Source organism: Lonchura striata, chromosome 29 (assembly GCF_050655825.1).
Source record: "Lonchura striata isolate lonStrDom1 chromosome 29, ASM5065582v1, whole genome shotgun sequence".
NCBI lineage: Eukaryota > Metazoa > Chordata > Aves > Passeriformes > Estrildidae > Lonchura > Lonchura striata.
Window position 1 is genome coordinate 4,933,874 of NC_140731.1, and position 23,083 is coordinate 4,956,956.

Genomic DNA, 23,083 nt, shown 5'->3' on the forward strand with positions numbered 1-23,083 from the left:
CTCTCTGGGCTTCCTTTTTCTTTCTTGCATCCCTTCTTCATTCCATCTTTTCTCCTTCCTCATCCTTCATTCCTTTCTTACTGCCTTTCCTCCTTCTTCATGTTCCTCCTTCCTTCCATCCTCTTGCTCTTTCTCCTCTTCCTCTTCCACTTCCTCACTTCTTCACTTCCTCCTCCTCTATCATTGCATCTCCTGCTTCCCCTTCTCCTTCCTTTTTCCACCTCATTTTCTTCCTCTCCTTTTTTCTTCTTCTCTGTCCTTCCTCTCATTGTTCCTTCTCCTTCCTCCTTCCATCTTCTTCCTCCTCATCCCTATTTCTTCATCCTCTTCCTCCTCCTTTTTAATTTTTCCTTCACCTTCATTCTGATTCTTCTCTGCATCCTTCCATTCTTACTCTTCCTCCACCCTCCGCTGATTAACGGTAATTAATTTGGGGTAATTAATTGGGGATGCAGGCACATCACCGAGCCCCGGGATCCCACCCCCTACCCCCCGCCCTTCCTCTTTCCCGGCTCTTCCCAACCGCTGGAATGCTGGAACCCGCCTCCCCCACCGCTGGAATGCGGCCCCCCCCGGGGCGGCTCCGGCCCCACAAAGGGGGGTCTGTCCTGGCCAGGGTGAGGGGGGAGGACCCCAAGGGCCGGGAGAAGGGGACCCTGACAACCCCAACCGGGAGGGGACCTATCAGGCCCCTCAATCCCCTCTACACACCTCAAGTCCCTCAAACCCAAATCCTCTCCCTGCACCCCAAAAACCTCTTCCCCAATTCCCCTGCTGAACCCAAATTCTCTCCCTGCACCGCAACCCCCCCTGCACAATAACCCACACCCCAAACCAGCCCTGCACCCCAAAACCCTCCTTGCACCCTGATTCCTCCCCTGCAACCCAAAACTTCAATAACCCCCACCCCAACGCCCCCCAAAACCCCCTCTACCCCAATTCTTCCCCTTGAAACGAGCTTCCCCCCCAGGAGTCTCACAAGGGAGGAGTTTGGGGTCCCTGCACTCCCTGGGGACCCCATCCCGGGATTGTGTGGGGTCCCTCGAGCCCCTCCAAACCAACATCCCCGCCCCGAGTTTGGGGGTACCATGGGCTGAGGATCCCCTTTCCCAATGAATCTGCAGGTCTCGTGGCGGGGGGGTCTCAGCTTCCCCCTTCTCCTTGATTTTGGGGGACCCCATGGGGTGGGTCCAACCCCCCCTTTTTCCCCGAGTTTGGGGGTCCTGGGGGGCCGCGGCGCGGGTTAGCGAGGGGGCGGTGGGAGGAGGAGGATGAAGAGGGGGCGGGGGCAGCTCCAGGAAACCGTCTGGGGACTCGGGAGGAATTTTGGGGGATCCTGGAAATGAGACGGGGAAACTGAGGCATGGTCGGCAGGGGGCGGTGTCATTCCGTGTGTCCCCCGTGTGTCCCTCTCCTTGTCTCCCCTGTGATCCTCCCGGTGTCCCGTGCCGTGTCCCCTCCGTGTCCGCCCCGTGTGTCTTCTCCGTGTCCCCCGTGTCGCCTCCTTGTCTCCCGTATGTCCCTCCTGGTGTCCCCTCCCCGTGGCCAGACGTGTCGCTCCCGTGTCGTCCCGCCCGTGTCCCCCCCGTGTCCGTGTCCCCCCCCGGCACGGGAAGCGGCTCCGGGCTCGCGGAAACGGCCCCTCCCCGCGCGCCTTCGGCCACGGAGCCGCTCGCGGCACCCACGGGCAGCCCCGAGACGCCCCCCGGGAGCGCCTGGGACCCCCCGAGGTCCCCGCGGAGCCCCCCCATGAAGCCCCCCGGGGCCGTGGGAACGCTTCTGCGCGCGCTTGGCCGCCGCGATGGCCCCGACACGGTAGGACCGGGGCAAGGTCCCGGTGAGGGTGGGTGAAACGGAGGTTTTGGGGGAGTCTGTTTATTCCGCGTACCGCTTCATGGGGGTCCCGCGTAGGGTGGGGACCCCCCGTGGGGAAGCGAGGGCTGGGTGCGGGGGCAAAAGCGGGGGAACCCCCCCGTGGCGCCCCCGCGGGGTTCCCCCGCTGTCCGCTCCAGCCGCCCCCTACCCACGCGTGACGCTGGGTGACCGGGGGGGGGAAGTCGAGTCTGACCCTCCTCCCCCCCCTCGCCGCCCCTCCCCATGTTTTCTCATGCTCACCCCTCGCCTCCACTTTCCCCTTTTCCCCCATTTTCCCACTTTTCCCCGTTTTTCCCGCGTCCCCCACCGTGCCCCCTCCCCCCGCACAGACTCCCACGCCCCTCCCCCTCCGTGGGAACGGCGGGGTCGTCCCAGGGGTCGCCACTTCCCGGGCTTGTCCCTGCCCGCTTCCTGCGGGACTCGATGTCCGTGGCCGGAGGCCAGAGGGGCCGGGGGGGACACGGGGGGGACACGCGGGACGACACGAGGTGGGGGACACGGGGAGGCACAAGTGGGAGTGGGGCTGACACGGGAGCGACGAGGAGTTACGGGAGGGACAAGCGGGGAGAGACGAGGGGACACGGGGGACGTGGGGGAGTTACTTGGGGGACACGGGGGTGGCACGGGGAGTGACATGTAGGACACAGCGGTGCCATGGGAGAGCACGGAGGTGACGCAGGGACGACATGGGGGGGACAGGAGTGGGATCCGAGAGGGGATACAGGGGACACAGGGGAGGACGGGGAGGGGGACACAGGGGAATACTGCGGGTGACAAGATGACAAGAGGGGGACATGATAGGGACACATGCGGGGACACGCGTGGCGTCATGGAGGGACACGGGTGACACGGAGGAGACGCGGTCAGTGAGAAGTCATGGAGGGAACATGGAGGGACACAAGGAGGGACACGGGTGACACCGACTGACACCTGAGGACGCATGAGGGGACCAGAGGAGGACTGCTGTATACAGGGGGGTGACATGAGGGGACACGGAGGTGACGCGATGAGAACTGGGTGGGACTGGGGCCGGTACACAGGGGGGTCACTGAGGGGACCCGGGGAGGCCAGGGGGGGGTTCACAAAAGAAACACAGAGGGTGACACGAGGGGACATGGAGGGGAAACGAGAGGTGACATCGGGGAGGACATGGAGGGGACAGGCGGTGACCGCCCCGTGTCTCCCCAGCCGAGGCCGTCCCCAGCCGCCCCCCACGCGTTCCGCGAGCGGAGCCTGCGCCGGGGGGCGCCCTGTGGGGGCTGCGGGACCCCCCTGGGACCCCACGGGCTCGTGTGCAGAGGTGACACCCCCGGGACAGTCCCGGGACATAGGGAGGGGCTGGATGGGGTGGGGAGGGGGTACTGGGGACAGTGGGGTTGGGACTGGGAGGTTACTGGGGCCAGTGGAGGTACTGGGGGCGCTGGGAGGGCACTGGGAAGTCACTGGGAGCATTGGGGGGTTACTTGGGCGGTTACCGGGGTCACTGAATTGGTCACTGGAGGCAGTGAGCGGTTACTGGGAATACTGGGAGGTTGTTGGGGGCAGCGGGAGGGTATGGGGGTGTATTTGGGGCCCTGGGGGGACGCTGGGGAAACCCTGAGGGGACCCTGGGGGTTTCTGATGTCGCCGTTGTCCCTCCCAGTTTGCAAAGTCGCCGCGCACAAGAGATGTGAGAGCAAGGTACGACGTGGGGCGGGGACGTCACCCAAGGGCGGGGGGGGCCCATTTGGGGCTGGGGTCCCATTTGGGATGATCCCCGTGTCCTCCTCCAGGTGACGTCACCGTGCCAACCTCTGCCCCCACCGGAGCTGGTGAGTGGGGGGGGGGGCGCGACCTCCCCAGAGCCGCCGGGCAGGACCCGAGACCCCTCAAATCCCCCTCGAGACCCCCAAACCCCTCGGGCATGACCCGAACTCCCGAGGCACCCCCGGGCAGGACCCTCTGAGCTCCCCTCGGGACCCCCAAACTCCCCGGGCAGGATCAGGGACCCCACGGAAGGGCTGAAACCATCCCAAGCCCGCCCCGAGCAGGAGACGGGACCCCCCCCTCGGGACCCCTAAACACCCATGTCAGGATCCGGTACCCCCGATATTCTCCCTGGACCCTGAACCCCGCAAATCCCCCTCGGGACTCCAAACCCCGCCGGGCAGGCCCCATCCCCGGTGGTCGGGCCCCCCCTCAGACCCCGCCGTGTCCTTCCAGAGGCGGAACACGGCTCCGGTGCGGCGCAGCGAGCGCGTGGTGAGACCCCCGAAACCCCCAAAACCCCCTCGACTCACTGACACCCCCACCCCTCCCCGTGATCCCTAACCTCCCCCGGGAATCCCCAACCCCCCTCCCAGGACCCCCCTAAACCTCCCCCCCGGGACTCCCAAAACCCCCCTGATCCTCCCCAGGATTTGGAGACCCCCCGATTCCCCCTCCCGACATCCTCATGACTCTGCGGTGTTTTGGGGACCCCTCTGACACCCCCCCTTGCCCCCCCCCACCCGTTCCTGACCCCTTATGAACCCCCCAGACCCCCTCCCGACCCCCCTCATGTTTTGGGCACTTCCCTGCCCCTCCCCTTGACCCCACGCGGGTGTTCCGGGGACCTCCCAACTGCCCCCGCCCCTCCCTTGACTCCCTCGACCTCTCCCAGTTTTGGGGACCCCCCCTGACCCCGCCTGCCTTGGCCCCTTCTCCGCCCCCGTGTTTGGGGACAGCCCTTAGCTCCCCCATGTTTTGGGTGCCCCACGACCCCCTTTTGCCCCCCCTCGTTTTTGGGGCTCCTCCGGGACCCTCCAGGGCTCCTCGCTCGACAGCGCCCCCCAGCGGAGCACCCTGCCCAGGTACGGGAGTTTGGGGGTGCTGAGGGGGGAATTTGGAGGTTTTGGGGTGCTGGGGGAGCCCGGGGAGGGTTGGGGTGCTTGGGGGGTGTTTGGGGTGCTGAGGGTGAAATTCCCTCCAGGGGTTTCGGGGGTGGCGCCCCCCAGTTCTGAGCCGCTCCCCCCCCCAGGACCCCCCGCGCCCCCAGCCCCGAGGCGTCGCCCCCCCCCCAGCTGGACCTGGCGTTCGTGACCGAGCGGATCCTGAGCGTGGCGATCCCGGGCGGCGGCGAGGGCGCGCCCGGGGGGCACCTGCGGCACCTGGCCAAGCTCCTGGGGGCGCGGCACGGCCCCAACTACACGGTGAGGCCACGGGGCAGCGAGCGGGCAACTGGGACAGCGACTGGGGCAACTGGGACAGCGAGCGGGCAACTGGGACAGCGACTGGGACAGCGACTGGGGCAACTGGGACAGCGAGCGGGCAACTGGGACAGAGACTGGGGCAACTGGGACAGCGAGCGGGCAACTGGGACAGCGACTGGAACAGCGACTGGGGCAACTGGGACAGCGGACTGGGGCAACTGGGACAGCGAGCGGGCAACTGGGACAGAGACTGGGACAGTGACTGGGGCAACTGGGACAGCGAGCGGGCAACTGGGACAGCGACTGGGACAGTGACTGGGGCAACTGGGACAGCGAGCGGGCAACTGGGACAGAGACTGGGACAGCGACTGGGGCAACTGGGACAGCGACTGGGGCAACTGGGACAGCGAGCGGGCAACTGGGACAGAGACTGGGACAGCGACTGGGACAGCGACTGGGGCAACTGGGACAGCGAGCGGGCAACTGGGACAGAGACTGGGACAGAGACTGGGACAGCGACTGGGGCAACTTGGACAGCGAGCGGGCAACTGGGACAGCGACTGGGACAGTGACTGGGGCAACTGGGACAGCGACGGGCAACTGGGAAGCAACTGGGACAGTGACTGGGGCAACTGGGACAGTGACTGGGGCAACTGGGACAGCGAGCGGGCAACTGGGACAGCGACTGGGACAGCGACTGGGGCAACTGGGACAGCGACTGGGGCAACTGGGACAGCGAGTGGGCAACTGGGACAGCGACTGGGACAGTGACTGGGGCAACTGGGACAGCGAGCGGGCAACTGGGACAGAGACTGGGACAGCGACTGGGGCAACTGGGACAGCGACTGGGGCAACTGGGACAGCGAGCGGGCAACTGGGACAGAGACTGGGACAGCGACTGGGACAGCGACTGGGGCAACTGGGACAGCGAGCGGGCAACTGGGACAGAGACTGGGACAGAGACTGGGACAGCGACTGGGGCAACTTGGACAGCGAGCGGGCAACTGGGACAGCGACTGGGACAGTGACTGGGGCAACTGGGACAGCGACGGGCAACTGGGAAGCAACTGGGACAGTGACTGGGGCAACTGGGACAGTGACTGGGGCAACTGGGACAGCGAGCGGGCAACTGGGACAGCGACTGGGACAGCGACTGGGGCAACTGGGACAGCGACTGGGGCAACTGGGAAGCAACTGGGACAGTGACTGGGGCAACTGGGACAGTGACTGGGGCAACTGGGACAGCGAGCGGGCAACTGGGAAGCGACTGGGACAGTGACTGGGGCAACTGGGACAGCGACGGGGACAGTGACTGGGGCAACTGGGACAGCGACTGGGGCAACTGGGAAGCAACTGGGACAGTGACTGGGGCAACTGGGACAGCGAGCGGGCAACTGGGAAGCGACTGGGACAGAGACTGGGGCAACTGGGACAGCGACTGGGGCAACTGGGACAGCGAGCAGGCAACTGGGACAGCGACTGGGACAGTGACTGGGGCAACTGGGACAGCGAGCGGGCAACTGGGGCAACTGGGGAAACTGGGACAGCAACTGGGGCAACTGGGACAGCGAGTGGGCAACTGGGGCAACTGGGACAGCAACCGGGGCAACTGGGACAGCGACCAGGGCAACTGGGGCAGCAACTGGGGCAACTGGAGCGGGTCTGAGGGGCACTGGGGGAGCTGCTGGGAGCAATGGGGGGGTCGAGGGGGGTGCGGGGTGCACAGGGAGCCCTGGGGAGGGGGGAGAAGACACGAGGGATCTGGGGGTGGCAGAAGGAATTTTGGGGGTTCCAGGGCTGTGCTGGGGCACTTCTGGGGCACTTCTGGGATGGTCCTGGTGGGTCCGGGTTCCCCCTGACCCCCCTGTGCCCCTGCAGATCTTCAACCTCTCCGAAAAGCGCCGGGACCTCACACGCCTGAACCCCAAAGTGAGGGGGGGTCTGGGAGGACCCCCAGGGGATTTGGGGTTCCTGGGGGGGTTCCTGCACGGTTTGGGGGGTCCCGGGGCAGGTCCCACGGGGTTGGAAGGGGGTGGGGGATGGGTGGGGGGTCCTGGGGGTCACGGGAGCCTTGGGGGGTTCGGAGGCTCCTGGGGGGTCCCTGAGGGGTTGGGAGTGTCTGAGGGGTGCTGGGGATGTCCGGGGGGTGTGGAGTTGGGGGTCTCCGAGGCATGCCAGGAGCTTTGGGGGTGTCCCGGTGGGTTTGGGGTCCCCCCGCGGTGTTTGGGGTGCCGGCTCTGAGGGTCCCCCCCAGGTGCTGGATTTTGGGTGGCCGGAGCTGCTCGCCCCCCCGCTGGAGCTGCTCTGCTCCGTCTGCAAAGCGCTCGAGGGGTGTCTGGGGGGGCACCCCCGCAACGTGGCCGTGCTGCTCTGCAAGGTGGGGAGCTGGGGGAGGGTCGGGGCTCTGAGGGGGCTTCTCGTGGGATTGGGGGGCTGGCAACAATGGGGAGGGAGCTAGGAGGCAATTGGGTGGTACTGGGAGGTACTGGGAGGCACTGGGGGTACTGGGGGGCAGGGAGGGACACTGGGGAGGGCACTGGGGGTTACTGGGGAGCACTGGGATTTTGGGGGGTACTGTGGGTACTGGGGAGTTCTGAGAGTCCTCACCCATGTTCCACCCCCACCCAGGGCAGCAAGGCCCCGGTCGGGGTGGTCGTGGGAGCGTTTCTGCACTACAGCGACGTGTGGGGCAGGTGAGGAGGGCCGGGGGGCTTTGGGGGTTCGGGGGGGGGGCTAACGGGGGGCTTGGAGGGCTTATGGGGATAATTAGGGGGGCTGGTGGGGGTTTATAGGAGATCATGGAGGGTTGGGGGGCAGAGTGGGGGTCCAGAGGAGGGTTCTCGGGTGCAGGGAGATGGGGGGATGAGGGGTGTCCTGGGAGGGTTAAAGGGGCCATGGGGAGGACTGGGGCTATGGAGAAATCGTGTGGGGTTTGGGGGAGTCTTTGTGGCCCCGGGGTGTCCCGGGGGTTTTGGGGGCACCTCACCCTCCTTTTGCCCCCCCAGCCCCGAGCAGGCGCTGAACGCGCTGAGCATGAGGAGGTTCTGCGAGGAGAAACTGGGGGGGGTCCTGCAGCCCTCCCAGCGCAGGTGGGGGTTTGGGGGGCGGCACTGGGGCGGCTTCAGTGGTCCTGGGGGGTGGGGGAGGCTATGGGGTCAGGGTGGGTCATGGCGGTATTTGGGGTGTTTTGTGGGAATGGTTTCTGGGGTGGTTTTGAGGGATATTGGGGGGGTGTTTTGGGGTGATTTTTGGGGTGTTTCTTCGGGTGATTTTTGGGTGCTTTTGGGATGGGTTTTAGTGTTCTAGGGGTAACTTCTGGTGTGGTTTAGAGTGATTTTTGGGATGATTTTGGGGTGATTCTTAGGGGTGCTTTTGGAGTGGTTTTGAGGTGAGTTTTGGTGTGGTTTCAGTTGGTGTTTGGGGTCGTTTTGAGGGGATTTTTGGCATAGTTTTGGGGTGGTTTTGGGGTTACAGCCATGCCCCCCCCCCCAGGTACACGGAGGATTTCGGGGAGCTGCTCTCGGGGCGGCTCCGCCTGAACAGCTCCCCCCAGTTTCTGCACCACGTCCTGCTGCCCCCCTTGCCCGGCTATGACCCCCCCGACGGTCAGTTTGAGGTGGGGGGAGGGACCCCGGCAGCCCCCAGGACCCCCCATTAATACCCCCGTGTCTCTCCCTAGGTTGCCGCCCCTTCCTCAAGATCTACCAATCGCTGCAGCTCGTCTACACCTCGGGGGTCTAGTGAGTGACCCCCCCCCCAAATCTGACCTCCCCTGCACCTCGGGGGGTCCCGGAGCCCCCCAAACCTCACATCCCCCACTGTGCCCATTGAGGGCACCCCCAGAGCTCACAGCCCCCCACACCTGACCTGCACACCCCGACCCCCCTTTGAGGGATCCAGGGGCTCCCCCCAGTTGCCCCCAGTGCTCCATGGGTGCTGAGGTTTCAGAGGCTGCCCCTAATCTTGACACCCCCCAAACCAACCGCCCCAAGCCCTAACCCCCCAAAATGCCCCCCCGTTCTCCCCCAGCAGCCCCCCTGCCTCGCAGTCGCTCTGTGTCACCCTGGAACCGGCGCTGCTGCTCAAGGGGGACGTCATGGTAAGGGGGGGATGTGGGGAGGGGGGACCCCCCCGACCTTTGTGTGTGACCCCGAGTCACCTGTCCGAGCCCCTCGCTCACCTGTGCCCCCCCCCAGGTGCGCTGTTACCACCGGCGGCGAGGGGGACGCGAGGCGGTTTTTGGGGTTCAGTTCCACACGGGGACCCTGCGCGGGCCCCGCCTGAGGCTGCGCCGGGACGAGCTGGACCTGGCCTGGCAAGGTGGGGGTGCCGAGGGCAGGGAGATGCGAGGGACCTGCGGGACTGCCGGGGTTCGGGGGGCACGGGAGACAGGGAGAGTTTGGGGGTGCTCAGGAGGCTGGGGGGCTCGGGGGTGCCCGGCGGCAGGACGCGGGGGGATTTGGGGGGCACAGGTAACGGGGACGCGCTCAGTTCCCCTGTGCCCCCCCAGAAGAGAAGAAGGAGGGCAGAGCTGGGGAAGTTGGGGTGTGCAGGAGAGATGAGGCCTGGGAGTGGGGCGATTGAGGGGTACGGGGGGATCTGGGGATGCGGATTGTGGGGACACCCCCGCGCCCCGACAAACCGCCCGTGCTGACCCCCAGACCAGCGCTTCCCCCGCGACGCCACCGTTGAGTTCATCTTCTCCTCAGGCCCCGAGAGGGTTGAAGGTGGGTTTTGGGGGGCAGAGACCACCGGGGACACCCCACTGGGCCCCTCTCACCGCCCACCCCTCCTGCCCCGCTCCCCCAGGCTGGCTCCCCCCACGCAGCCCCCCTGCCACCCCAATCGATTACGGGGTGCAGGACCCTGCAGTGCGGCGCGACTCCTACGAGGGGCACTGGGACAGCCCTGAGGGTAAGCGGGGGTCGGGGAGAAACTGGGGTACGGCGGCGTCCGTGGGGCATGGGGGGGAGTGACAGCGAGGCCGGGGGTCTGGGGGGTGCAGGGGGTCTCAGGGTGCTGGAGGGTGTTGGGGTGACCTGGAGTGTCAGGGGTGGGTGGCTGGGGGAGTTTGAGGGGCCGAGGGGACTGGGGGTGTTCGGGGCTTTGGGGGAGGCCGGGGGGGATCCCCGCCTGCCAAGGGGTTGAAGGTCCCCCCTTCAACAGGAGAGCTGAAGGCCTGGAGAAAATGTGGGGAACTGGGGGTGCACAGGGGGCTTTGGGGGGCAATATGAGCATACAGGAGGGGTCCCCACAGTCTGAAAGGGTAGGGGAGGACACAAGGGATCCCAGGGTGTTCCGGGGGTCCCGTGGGGTTTTAGGGGTGCAGGGAGGGGGGGTTGACCGTCCTTTTCCTGCGCAGAGCCCTCCCACACCTGGGGTCCCCTGGATGGCAGCCCCTATGCCCGTGTGCAGAAGAAGGGGGGTCCCTCCCCCCCTGCAGGGGACTCTGACTCCCCGCCCCCACCCGGAGCCCCCCACGGACGCCCCCCGCCCCCCACGGCTGCTGAGTGCCGGGAGCTGGAGCAGCTGCTGGGGGGGTTCGGGGTGCGGGGGGACCGCGAGACCCCCGGCCCGGGGGAGGAGCCCTGCGACACCCCTGAACCGCTTGGGACACCCACAGCCTATGGGACCCCTGAACCACTTGGGACCACGGCACCCTATGGGAATCCAACATCCTACAGCACCCCGATATCCCATGACACCCCCCCATTCCATGAGACCCCCGGATCCCACGAGATCCCCCCATCCCATGGGATGCCGATGTCCTATGGGACCCCAATATCCCATAAGACTCCCCTATCCCACGGGACCCCCCTATTCCATGGGACCCCTGCTCCCCATAGCCCCCCAGCATCCTGTGGGACCCTAACACCCCACGGCTTCCCCACATCCTGTGCAGTCCCCAAATCCCAGGGGTCCCCCACACCCTATGACACCTCAAAACCCTACAGGACCCTCGTGTCCCATGAGACCCTGACACCCCATGGCCCCCCAGCATCACAGGGCTCCCCAACTTCCTATGGGACCCTGGCGCCCCATGGCCTCCCAGTATCCCCCGGGATCCCAATATCCCATGGGGTCACAGTGCCCTATGGGACCCCAATATCCCACAGGACCCCAATATCCCAGGGGTCCCCAACATTCCACGGGACCTCGATAGCCCAGGGGTCCCCGACATTCCACAGGACCCCGATATCCCAGGACACCCTGGTGCCCAATAGCACCTCAATATCTCAGGGGACCTTAACATTCCAGGGGTCACTGGTGCCCTACAGCCCCCCAGCATCCTATGGGACCCCAGCATCCCTGGAGACCCCAACTCCGTATGGCACCCCAACATCCCAGGGGTCCTCATCACCCTATGGGACCCCAAAATCCTATGGGACCCCACCATCTCATGGATCCCCAACACCCCAAGGTTCCCACACTCCCCAGAGCCCCCCTCCAGCCCAGAAGTCCCCAATGTCTTACAGTCCCCTAATGTCCCACGGGACCCCAATTATCCATGAGACCCTAACACCCTACGGGACTCCCACAACCCAGGAGACCCCAGACCCCCACAGCCCCCTGGCATCCTACAGGCCCCCAAAACCCCACGGCACCCCAGCATCCCCTGGGGTCCCAATCTCCCACATCACCCCAATATCCGAGGGACTCCAGGCCCCCCATGGGACTCCGATGTCCCGTGGCCCCCCTGCAGCCCAGAGCCCCCCGGGAGTCCACGGGACCCCCTCACTCCACAGCCCCCCAGCATCCCATGGGATACCAATATCCCACAGCCCCCCCGCAGCTCACAGCCTCCCAGTATCCCCCAGCCCCCCGAGCCCTTGGGCCCCCCCCAGCCCCTGGGCACCCCCGTGCCCTCCCCTGTGCCGCCGAGCCAGCCTGGCTTCCCCCCGAGACACCCCAAAACGGGGAGTGCAGCGCTCGCTCTCCGAGGGGTTCCCTCCGTGGGGAGGCTACGGGCGTCCAGTGACGGGGGGGTACCTTCTTTTGGGGGGGCTCCCGCCCCTCTGCCCCTGCCAGGACTGCCAAGGCTGGGGGGGCATCTCCCCGCTCCCCACCCGCCAAATTTATGGCGGGCATGGCTGGGGGGGCCCCCCGGCGCCGCCTCTGGAGCCCCCAAATTGCCCCCATTGTGGCCGCCCCGGGCTGGGACTGGAGAGGGGCCCCCCTCCCGGAAAGGGGGGCTATGACCCCCCCGCCATGGGGGAGCCCCAGGAGCCGGCAGGTAAAGATGGGGGCGCGAAGGGGTTAATGGGGGCGCTGGGAGGGGTTTGGGGGGGGGTTTAAAGAGGGTATTATTAAAAGGGGCATTAAAGGGAGTACAGGGGGTCCTGGGGCGGATCCGTGGAAGGTAAAAGGGTCCATGGAGGGCGTCTGGAGGGGTCTAGGGGGGATTGGGAGGGGTCTAAAGGGGCTGGGGGGGCTTCTGGGGAAGGTTCGTGGCCACAGAGGAGCTGGGGAGGGGGCGCTTGGGAAGCTGAGGCATAAACTGAGGGAGGTTGGGGGGATTTGGGGGCTTAAAGGGGTACGTGGGGGGCCCGGGGCTGTTGGGGAGTGGCGGGGGGCAAAGGACAGGTCTTTGGAGGCCCTCCCAGAGAGTTTTTGGGGGGTGTCCCCTCTCTCTGTGCCCCCCAGGGCGGCGCAGCCCCATTGAGGGGACGCCCTGGCCGGGCCCCTCCCGCGGCCCCCCCGAGTCTCCGCGGGCCCCCTCCCCCGGCAGCGGAACGCCCGGCTCGCCCCCGCCCCCGCAGCCGCCCCTGCCCGAGAAGCGGCATCCCCCGGCCCCGGGGGGGCCCCGGGACCCCTCCTCACCCCAGCGCAGCCCGGGGGGGGCCCAGGGACACCCCCCGGCGGGGGCGGCGCCGGGCGGGACCCCCCCCGGGGGCACCTTCGCGCAGGACACGACCAAGTTCTGGTACAAACCGGGGCTGTCCCGGGAGGAAGGTACGGGGGGTCGGCGCTGGGGACCCCCGAGGGGCTGTGGGGCGCCATGGGGGCCGGAAGCTCCCGGGGGGTTGGAGGGGAGGCGCTTGGGGAGTCTTGTGGGTTATTAGGGGGTATGAGGGGCTGGGGGGTTGAGTGGGATCAGGACAGCATGGGGGGCCTGGGGGCTCAGTGGGTGGGGGGGGGTGGTCAGTTGTGGGTGCTACGGGGGGCTGGGGATTTCAGTTCTGGGATCTGCGGGGGAGAACGGGGGGTCGGGGAGATCTGTGGGGGGTGTCATGGGTGAGGTCTGTGGGTAGCTTGGAGGGTTGAATGGGGGGCTCAGTGGGGTCCCCCCCGTGCGACTCCCGCGTGTCTCCCCAGCCGTGGCGCTGCTCAAGGCGGCCCCTCCCGGCTCCTTCCTCGTCCGCCGCAGCAGCAGCTTCCCGGGGGCGTTCGGGCTCGCGCTCAGGGTGGGGGTCCCGCCCCCCCGCGCCACCGCCAGAGTGGGTATGGACTCCCCCGAGTCCCCCGAACCCCACAGACCGCCCCGGCACGCCCCCAATCCATCTCCGCCCTAGGGAATATTTGGGAGCCGGGCGGGGGGGTCTTGGCCATCTCTCAGGGCTCTGACGCTCCCAACACCCCAGGGACCCCTGAAAATTACCCCAAATTCCTCACCAGCAGCCCCCAAAGCCACCCAGAGACCCCCCGCCCCCGCCCCGCAGTACTTGGGGGCCGTGAGGGGCTGTCCATGGTGGGGGTCTGCCAGGGGAAGTTGGACACCCCCAACACCCCCTGAACCCTCTCAGATCCCCCCATGGGCACCCCCAAATGCCCCAGAGAAAACACTGGGGCGTCGGGGGGTGCTGGGGGGGGGCTCTCGGGGGTCTGACTGTGTCTGATCCCCCCGGCCCCCCAGGGGACCCCCAGGAGCAGCTGGTCCGGCACTTCCTGATCGAGACGGGCCCGCGGGGCGTCAAAATCCGGGGGTGCCCCGAGGAGCCTTACTTTGGTTAGAGGGGCGGGGGGCTCTGGGGGAACAGTGGGGGGGGGGGGTCTGGGGGATTGGGAGGGTCTGTGGGGGTCAGTGGGGTCTCAAGGGGAACTCGGGGGGGCTCAGGGGGGTCGAGTTTGGGTTGGGGTCCGAGGGAATCTGTGGGGGCTTTGGGCAGTCAGTGGGGGGTTTTGGGGTGGGCTGATTCCTCTTCTCCCCAGGGAGCCTCCCAGCTCTGGTGCTGCAGCACTCCATCACCCCTATCTCACTGCCTTGCACCCTCCGCATCCCCCATGCAGGTGGGCACCCCAAAAACTGCAGGAACACCCAAAAACCCTGTGGATACCCCACAACTCCTGCATGACCCCAAAACCCCCACAGGGACCCCCCTCAAAGTGCAGTTACCCCACCCCAACCCCTTCCTGGGACACACCAAAACCCCCTGGGAGAAACCCAAAACCATGGGACACCCTAAAAATCTCACAGAGACACCCCCAAACCCCCTGGCAACTCTCCAAAAGCTCCCAAACCCCTAAAACTCCCCAGGGAAACCCCCAAAATCCACAAGGGAACACCTCAGAAACCACGGGGACACCCCAAAACCTCCATGTGGACCCCCCTGAACATCAGCTGGGACACCACAAAATCATGGGTCCTCCCCCAAAACTACAGGAACTCCCAAAACCATAGGAACCCACAGAATTGTGGGGACACTTCCAAACAGTGGGAACCCCCCAAAAAGCTGATGGGATCCCCCAGAGGCTCCTCCAGCCCCCCAAATACCCCCAGAGTCCTTCTAAACTCCCCCAGCCCCTCAATTTCCCCTGCCGGGACAGTTCCTGGTGGGGCACGGGGTGGGGGGGGGGGACCCAGCTGCCCCCCCAGCTTGTGCCTTCCTCCCCAGAGCTGCAGGAGGAGCCCCCAGACCCCCCAGGACCCCCCAACGTCAGCACGGCCGGAGCCCTCCTGAGGCAGGGGGCAGGTGGGGCTGGGCACACGGGGGCACTGGGGGGGTACTGAGGATCCTGAAGTGGGGGGCACTGGGATGGGAGGGTTACTGGGGCAGTGCAGGCACTGGAATTGGGTCACTATGCAGGGTTGGCATTGAGACTGGGAGGATTGAGGGAGCAGGTCCTGGTTTTGGGGGGGTTGGTCCCAGTCTTGGGGTTGCTGCTTCCGGTTTTGGGGAGGTTGGTCCCGGTTTTGGGGAGGTTTGGGCCCCATTTTGGGGAGGTTGGTCCTGGTTTAAGCAGCTCCCCCTGTTGCTCCCCAGCCTGCTCGGTGCTGTTCCTGGGCTCAGTGGGGACCGAGGCCCTGACCGGGCCCCAGGCCGTGGCCAAGGCCGTGGGGTCCCTCCTGGAGGGGGCCCCGAGTGCGGAGGGGTCCCCCCGGCCCCCCCCCAGCCCCGTGCACTTCAAGGTGTCAGTGCAGGGGATCACCCTGACGGACCGGCAGCGCAAGTGAGGGACCCCCAAACCCAGACCCCTCTAACCCCCCACCCACCCCAAACCACCCAACCTCCCCCACCTGGACCCCTTCAAACTGAGATCCCCTCAAACACTGACCCCCCAAAACTACTGAAGCCCCCAAAACCACCGACCTCCCCAAATCTCCCAATCCCCCAAAAACCACCACCTCAAACACCCCAAAAACCCTGTCCTGAGCCACCAATCCTACTAAACCCCTCATCCTCCAAACCACCGTTCCCCCAAACCCCAACACCCCCAAAAACAAGCCCAACCTCCCACCCCCAACCCCTCGGCACCTGCCCCCCTGCCCTGCCCCCCTCACCCCGTGCCCCCCGTGTGCCCCCAGACTCTTTTTCCGCCGGCACTACCCCGTGAGCAGCGTCACCCACTGCGGCACCGACCCCCAGGAGCGCAGGTCAGGGGGGCACGGGGGAGGCACAGGGGGGACCCCCAACCTCCCAAACCCTCCCAGGCCTCCCAACCCTTCTAACCCTCCCCAGGTGGGCGAACCCCGATGGGACCGTGGCCAGGTACGTGGGGAGACCCCCAGAACGGGACCCCCAGAAAGGAGGTGGGGGGGGGCACAGATCTGACGCTGGCCCCGCCCCTCTGCCCTGCCGGCCCCCCCCAGGATTTTCGGGTTCGTGGCGAAGCAGGCAGGGGCCCCGGGCGGGGGCAACACGTGCCACGTGTTCGCGGAGCTGGACCCCGAGCAGCCGGCAGGAGCCATCGTCACCTTCGTCACCAAAGTCCTGCTGGGGACGCGGCACTGAGAGACAGTGGGGACCCCCTGGCACCCCAAAACCGTCTGGGGACCCCCAAAGCCCCCTGGAACAGAGGGGGTTCAGGGGCACCCTCAAAATCCAGTGGGACTCTCCCCATTCTTCACCAAGGTCTTGCTGGGGACACAACACTGAGGGACCCCCAGAATCCCCTGGCACCTCCAAAGCCATCTGGGGATGCCCAAAACGCGCTGAAGGGGAGACAGGGGGACATGCACAACCAACCCCCCCACCACAATCACCTTCATCACCGAGGTCCTCAACACCCCCGAAACCCCCCAGACACCCCTGATTCGAGGGAGCACAAGGGGACCCCCATAATCGTCCTTCCCACCACATTCATTACCAAAGCTCTACTGGGGACTCCCAAACTCCCCCTGAGACCCCCACCCAGAGCCCTCCAAATACTCCCCAGACCCTCCAACCGCCCTTGAAAGCCCCCCAAAACCTCCTACACCCCCCCCAACGACCCCTCAAGTAAAGAAGGAGAGGCTGGTAGAAAGAAAGAGGCATAGGAACAGCCCCCTGCAATTTGGGGGATCCTGGAGGAACCCAAATAAATCCACATTTATTTTGGTGTAAGAAATGGGTTTATTTGTGCGGGGGGGGGGGGGGGAAGGGTATGGGGACCCCCGCCCGCCATGTGCAAATGTCAAAGGGGACCCCAAAACCAGCCCAGGACCCAGCACAGAGCTGGGGACTCTGGGGGCTGTCATGGAATTAGAAGGGTTTGGTTACATTCATGATGGGGGGAACCCCTAATTCTGCCCCCTGGAACCCCCCAGGAATGGGGAGCGCTGGAAGAGATGAGGGGGCACAGGTGTGATTTGGGGGGCCCTGGCAGTCAGTGGAGTGGGAGGGGTTGAGTGGGCTGGGAAGAGTCAAGGGGGTGATTTTGGGGGCTCTGGGGGGGGCACAAGGGTCACCCATTGTGGAAAGGGCTGAGCTGAGACCACCAAATCCACCTGGGGGGGTCATTGGGGTGATTGGTGGGGGCAGGATTGAGTCCCCCAAAAACACAGGGATGGGGCAGGAATCGGTCCCCCAAAAACATGGTGGAGGCCATGGCTGAGAAGCCCAAAAACCATCTAGGGGGGCAACAGTGGGGTACTTTTGAGGGGGAATTCAATTAGGGGAACCACCCCAGAAGAGTGAAATTATGGAGGGGGGCATAAAAGCCCCCCCTAAAAACCACCTTGGGGGGGTCTCCACTGTTGTGGAAACACCCTAAAGTGCACTGGGAGGGCCCGGGGTGGTTCCAGGAGCACCAGAGGGTTTCAGGTCTTGGGGAGCCCCATGCGGGCCCCCTTTTATCCGCTCAGGGGGTGCAGGTCCACCTTGACCCTCTCGCCAGTGCTGAGCATCCCCACAGTGGGGAAGAGTCCCCCGGGGGGGACCCCAACCTCCCTGCGCCCCACGACCATCCCGTTCCGCGTGAAGAACACCTGAGGGGGCACAAATCAAGGGGGTCACCCCTAGACTGGGGGCGGCAGGGGAGACCCCACCCCTCCAAAAAAAACCACATGGGTAAAGGGGGGAGTAAGGCAAAGAAAGATGAGCCAAAAGGGGGATGTGGAGGGATTTTTGGGGCGAGGGGAGGTTTTGAAGGGGTACAAACACATGGAGGGGGTTCAGGGACACACAGCAAAGTCACCCCAAAACATGAGGGGAGGGCGAGGAGACCCCAATCTCTAAAAGTGGGGACAAAGGGAGTGACCCCAGGGTAAGTCACTGTGAAGTGAACCCAATGGGGGTTGGAGGGGGATTTCTGGGGTGATGGAGGGTGCAGAGGTGGGGCACAAATGTGTGTGAGGATCATAGACAAACGGGGGGTCACCCTAAAATATTAGGGGGGCAGGACACCCCCCCAACCACCCCAAAATCTGGGTGTTGGAGCCCCCAGACTGATTTAAAAGGATTCCCATGATGGACAAAAAAGACTTTTGGGGTGAAGGAGGACGTTTTGGGGGAGTTGGGGGTATTTTAGGGCACTGATTTTTTTTGGTGGGTGTCCCCACTCTTACCACGACCTTCCTGCCCTCCTGCTCCATGTCCTCCCCATCCTCTTCTTCCTCCTCCTCTTCTTCTTCCTCCTCCTCCTCCTCCAGGTACATCACGTTGTGTACCTTCACCTCAGGGGGCTCTGAGGTGTCATCGCTGTCACCTAGGGTGGGGAAAAGGGTGAGGGATCCCCCCCAGAGTCCAGCTAGGCTTTGGGGGTCCTCAGCCCTGCCATACCTTCGCTGTCCCGGCCGTAGTCCCGAGGGAACATGATCCCACAGCCCATCACGTCTCCCTTGTAGCAGCGGGGACCAAAGGGATCCCCGACCCCACTGCCATGGAACAGCTTTCCATCGTCTGGGGGGAGACCCCGAATTAGCGGGACCCCCCTAGTTCATGAGGGAAACCTCAAGATATCCTCCCTGGGGGTGCACCCCAAAAAAAGGGGGAGAAAGAAGAGGAGGGGGAAAGGGAGAAGGAGACAGCTGGGGACGGGGGGTGCACAGAGGGATCCCCAAATCCCATCATGAGGAGGACCCCTCCCATGGGGGTGCATCCCAAACAAAGGAGAGAAATAGGCTTGAGAGAGGTGGAAAGAAGAAGAGGCTGAAGGGGGCGAAAGGGAAAAGGGGAGAAAAGAGATAAAACGGTAGAAAAGGGAGAGGAAGAAGCCATAGGGACTCCCTGGCCCCTGAGAGGCTAGAAACCACCCCTCAGACTTCCACACGGGAGTGCACCTCAAAAAACGGGAGGAAACTGGGTTGGGAAAGGAAGAGGATGAAGAGGAAAAAGATGGAGAAAGGGAGAAGAGAGGATGGAGGGGCCATGGGGACCCCACAAATTAGGTGGGTCCCTGAGGTCATCCAGACCCTCATTATAGGGGTGCAACCCAAAATAGGGAGGAAAAATGGAAAAGGGGTTTTCAGGGGGAGAAAGAGTAGCAGAAGGTCCCACTACTGGGGCCCTGTGTTTGGGGGATTCTGGCATTTGGGGGGTGGGGTCCCACCCATTTTGGGGACCCCCCCCCTACTTTTGGGGTGCTCACCTGCATGATAGGCCACCGAGCCCCTGCTCCAGCCAGGGTGACGATTTTTGGGGTAATCCTGAGGGGGGGGACACAGGGGAGGGAGGGAGGTGTGGGTAATGTCGGGGGCCCAGCCCCTCAAACTCATAGACCAAATTTTCCCCCCTAAACCCTCATTTTTGACACCCCCCACAACTTTCAGCCCAGCTCCAGCCTGGTGGAGAGGTCCAGCCCCCCCCCCCAATAACTCAAATCTGACCCTTCTCCCCTCCTTCCTTGCCCACTCCCAACCCTGGAGGAGGCTCCAGCCAACCTTTACTCCCTTTGTAACCCCTGGACCCCCACTTTTGACCCACATCCCAGGACTTCCCTGCCCCCCCAGCTCCACTGGCGTCTGCACACCCCCAGCCCCCCCGTACCCCAATTCCGAGCCCCCTGCGCACCTTCCTGGCCACGCCCAGGGCGATGTAGCACTTCTCACCCGGGTCCAGGATCTCCAGCTCGAAGTAGTGGCTGCGGGGGCTGAGCGGCCGCCGGGCCTGGGCCAGCCCCACATCCACGATGCTCTTCCCCTTCCCCACATACTCCAACACCTGGGACAGCACGGGGCAGGCTCAGAGAGGGGGGAAAGGGGGCACTCCCCAACCTGGACCAGCCCCAGATCTGTGAAATTCATCCCCTTCCCCACCTAAAAACAGCACCTGGGAGGGTTTCAGGGGTCCCAGGGGGATTTGGGAGATCACAGGGGTTATGGAGGGGAGTCATAAATAGTCGGGGGGCCACGCACATGGGATTTAAGGGGCACCCAAGAACCCCCAGACTCCCAATGTTGCTGCTGGGACCCCCTTACCCCATCTCCCATTTTCACCCTCCACAGGATGGGGACCCCTCTTGTCCCATCCCCAAAAACATCCTTACCCAAATTCCCAGAGCCCAATTTTTCTCACCCCATAACCTCAATTTCTGACCTCCCACCCCTGGGAGGGAGTCCAACCTCTTCCAACCCCACATGCATTCTGAGCTCCCTTGCCACTTCCCTGGGCCATCCCCAGTCCTGGGAGGGCTCCAGCCCCCCCATTTCCTCCTCCCTGAGGCCCCCAAACCCCGTGGGTTTCCGGGTGCTCACGGAGCCGTAGAGCCGCACGTCGTGGAGCCTCCCCCACTCCTCCTCCAGGCTGTCCACCAGCATCGCCCCCCCTTCATCCTCGGGGGGCCCGGGGGGGGGCAGGTGCAGCCGAACCTCCTCGCCCAGCGAGTGCAGCCCCACGGCTGGGAACAGCCCCGGGGGTGACAGCGGCACCCCCAGACCCCCCACCTGCAATTGAGGGAGTCAGGGGGGCTCAGGGACAAGGGCACCCCCAGGCCCTACACCTGGGATTTAGGGAAACACCAAAGTAGGATGTAGGGTGCCTCTGGAGGCTTTGGGGTTTCAGAAGATTTGGGGGTCCCCCCCTCCTCTGTCCGTTCTTTGTGAAGAACAGATGGGGGAGGGGTAGAAGGATCCCTGTTTAGGCAATCCTGGAAGGTTTGGGGGTGCCCCGGTGAGTTTGGAGGGTGCTCTAGGACAGGGTAGGGATCACCTCACCCTCTGGCCGTTCTTGGTGAAGAAAACCTGGGCTGGGGGGGCTCCAAACGAGCCCCTCTCGACGCCACAGCCGATCCGGTCCCCAGAGCTGCACTTGGAGCCAAACTGGCGCCCCTTGGCCCGGCCACTGTAGAGCCTGGGGCACGCCAAAATCGGGGGGGACCCCGAAAATGGGGGGTTCAGAAGGGGGGGGGGTGTGTCAGAATGGGGGACCTCAAACCTGGAGCAGACCCCAAATATCGTGACAGGCCCCAGTGCCTCACAATACCTACCAGTCCTGCTGCCTCTGTGGCTGCCCCCAGTATCTGACACCCCCAAGGTCCTGACACTCCCCAATATCCCAATATCCCCCTGCTATCCCGACACCCTAGGTATCCCAAAGCATCTCATCCTTCGCATCACATCCCGCCATCTCCTAACGTCATGAAATCCCTTAATATCCCAACACCCGCAATCATCCCAACACTTCTCCTGCAGCTATCCCGACATCGCCCACTACGGGAACAATCCCAGCCCCCACTATCGCGACACTCACTTTCCATCATCGGCGTGGTAGGCGACGGAGCCGGGCCCCCATCCCGGGGGGTGCTCGAGGCTGTGGCAGTGCGGGACCAGCCCCACGGCGATGGTGCCGCGGACGCCGCTGTCCACGATGGACACCTGGGCAGGGCCCGGCGGGTCAGCGCTGCGCGCCCCGCGGCAGCCCGCGCCCCCCGGACCCCCGGCTCACCTCGAAGTAGTTGCTGTCGCGGGTCAGCGGCCGCGAAGCCACGTAGCAGCCGACCTCGCCCGAGGGGCCGCGGTAGCTGCGGGAGACACGGGGGGCTGGGACAGCGCCGGGGACCGAGACAGCCCCTGAACCCCCGGGTACCCTGCGACCCCTCCCAGAGCTGTGGGTGCCCCCAGCCCCCTCCCGCCCCCCTGGGTGCATCCCCCCACCCACCTCGGGCCCCCTCAGCCCCTTCTTGTGGGTGCCCCCAGCCCCCTCCCGCACCCCCCGGAGCCCCCCAGCCCCTTCTGCGGGCTCCCCGGGTACCTCAGGGTGTCCCCGTCCACCAGGATGTGCCGGGCGCGTTCCTGGCAGCGCAGGCCCTGCTCTCGGTCTCGGTCCCGGTCCCGGTCCCGGCCCTCCCGCACCTCCCGGATCTCCCGGATCCGCCGGCGCCAGTTGAGGAACCTGAAGTGCAGGTTCAGGTCATCCATGGCGGGGGGGCTCCTGCGGGGAGTCAACGCTGGGACCCCCGAAAGGACGGGCGGGACCGACACATCCGAAATTGACACCCCGAATCAGGCATGAACCCCCAAAACCACGGATCCCCCCAAATCGCCCCCCGAAACACACACCTGACACCATAAACACACACCCGACACCCCAAAATCGCCCCCCCAAACACACACCTGCCACCCCAAAATCGCACCCTGAAACATACACCTGGCACCCCAAAATCGGCCCCCCAACACACACCTGGCACCCCAAAATCGCCGCCCCAAACACACCTGAACCCACAAAACTTCCCCCAGAACACATCCAATCTCCAAATCATACCTGAAACCCTTAAACATCCCTGACTCCCTAAAATACACCTGAACTCTCAAAATCAATCCCCAAAACACACCTGGTGCTCCAAAACACACCTGAGCCCCCTAAACACACCTGACTCCCTAAAACACACGTACCCCCAAAACTCAGCAGGTCATCCAAACACACCTGGATCCCTAAAACACACCTGAGCCCAAAAAATCCACCGGACACCCCCCACAAAACTGTCCTCCCACTCACCTGAGACCCCAAATCCACATCTGGCACACCCAAATCACACTTGGGATCCCCCAGAACTGCTCCTCAGCACACCTGGCCACCCAGACCCACACGTGGCACACCCAGATCACATCTGCCAGCCCGAACCTGGCCCCGAGTCCCCGGCCCTGACCGCCCCCGCCCGCCCCCATGCCGGGGGTCCCCCTTTCCCAGCAGCCCCCAACGCCCTCATTGCCCCCGCACCCACCGTTATCCCCCAGGCCGCCCCGCCTCCCCGCAGGACCGCCAAGCCCGTCCCGTATTGCCCAAAGCAGGGTCTCCCCGGCTCCCCAGGACTGCCCAAGGCCCCCCGAGCCCCCCGGCCCCGCGCCCCTCACCGGGGGTCCCGCCCCCGCCATGGGCCGCGCGCACAGCCGGGCTCCGCTCCTTTCCGCCTCCCTGTGCCCGCCCACTGGGCCACGCGGGCCAATCGCCGCCCGCTGCGCCACG

General features: G+C 65.1%; 2 protein-coding genes across 9 annotated transcripts; one reads left to right on the forward strand and one right to left on the reverse strand.

Moving 5' to 3' along the window:
* The first annotated feature begins 1,616 nt into the window (after nt 1–1,616).
* Nucleotides 1,617–16,811, forward strand: TNS2 (tensin 2). Of its 7 annotated transcripts, XM_085562896.1 has the most exons (27): nt 1,620–1,815; nt 3,064–3,175; nt 3,518–3,555; nt 3,648–3,686; nt 4,078–4,116; nt 4,663–4,706; nt 4,874–5,045; nt 6,924–6,974; nt 7,300–7,422; nt 7,674–7,738; nt 8,051–8,134; nt 8,538–8,650; nt 8,725–8,785; nt 9,075–9,144; nt 9,242–9,365; nt 9,707–9,772; nt 9,855–9,959; nt 10,408–12,279; nt 12,690–12,998; nt 13,362–13,487; nt 13,900–13,992; nt 14,196–14,273; nt 14,879–14,956; nt 15,248–15,434; nt 15,790–15,858; nt 15,944–15,973; nt 16,075–16,811. In XM_085562896.1, the coding sequence occupies exons 1-27, from the start codon at nt 1,750–1,752 to the stop codon at nt 16,214–16,216; spliced, it is 4,356 nt and encodes a 1,451-aa protein (XP_085419022.1). In that variant the 5' UTR covers nt 1,620–1,749; the 3' UTR covers nt 16,217–16,811. The 7 variants fall into 7 exon arrangements, 6 of the variants coding, with proteins under 6 accessions (XP_085419025.1, XP_085419022.1, XP_085419023.1 ...); XR_014950392.1 differs by lacking the exon at nt 15,248–15,434 and having other exon boundaries at nt 1,617–1,815; XM_085562899.1 differs by lacking the exon at nt 13,900–13,992 and having other exon boundaries at nt 1,617–1,815.
* Nucleotides 16,752–23,032, reverse strand: SPRYD3 (SPRY domain containing 3). 2 transcript variants are annotated; one of them, XM_021543923.4, is made up of 11 exons: nt 22,972–23,032; nt 21,872–22,051; nt 21,566–21,641; nt 21,371–21,495; nt 20,836–20,971; nt 20,377–20,565; nt 19,694–19,843; nt 19,272–19,329; nt 18,464–18,583; nt 18,250–18,389; nt 16,752–17,670 (listed from the first exon to the last, which is right to left on the reverse strand). In XM_021543923.4, the coding sequence occupies exons 2-11, from the start codon at nt 22,036–22,038 to the stop codon at nt 17,536–17,538; spliced, it is 1,296 nt and encodes a 431-aa protein (XP_021399598.3). In that variant the 5' UTR covers nt 22,039–22,051; nt 22,972–23,032; the 3' UTR covers nt 16,752–17,535. The 2 variants fall into 2 exon arrangements, with proteins under 2 accessions (XP_021399598.3, XP_085419093.1); XM_085562967.1 differs by lacking the exon at nt 22,972–23,032 and adding an exon at nt 22,616–22,798.
* Nucleotides 23,033–23,083: the final 51 nt, after the last annotated feature.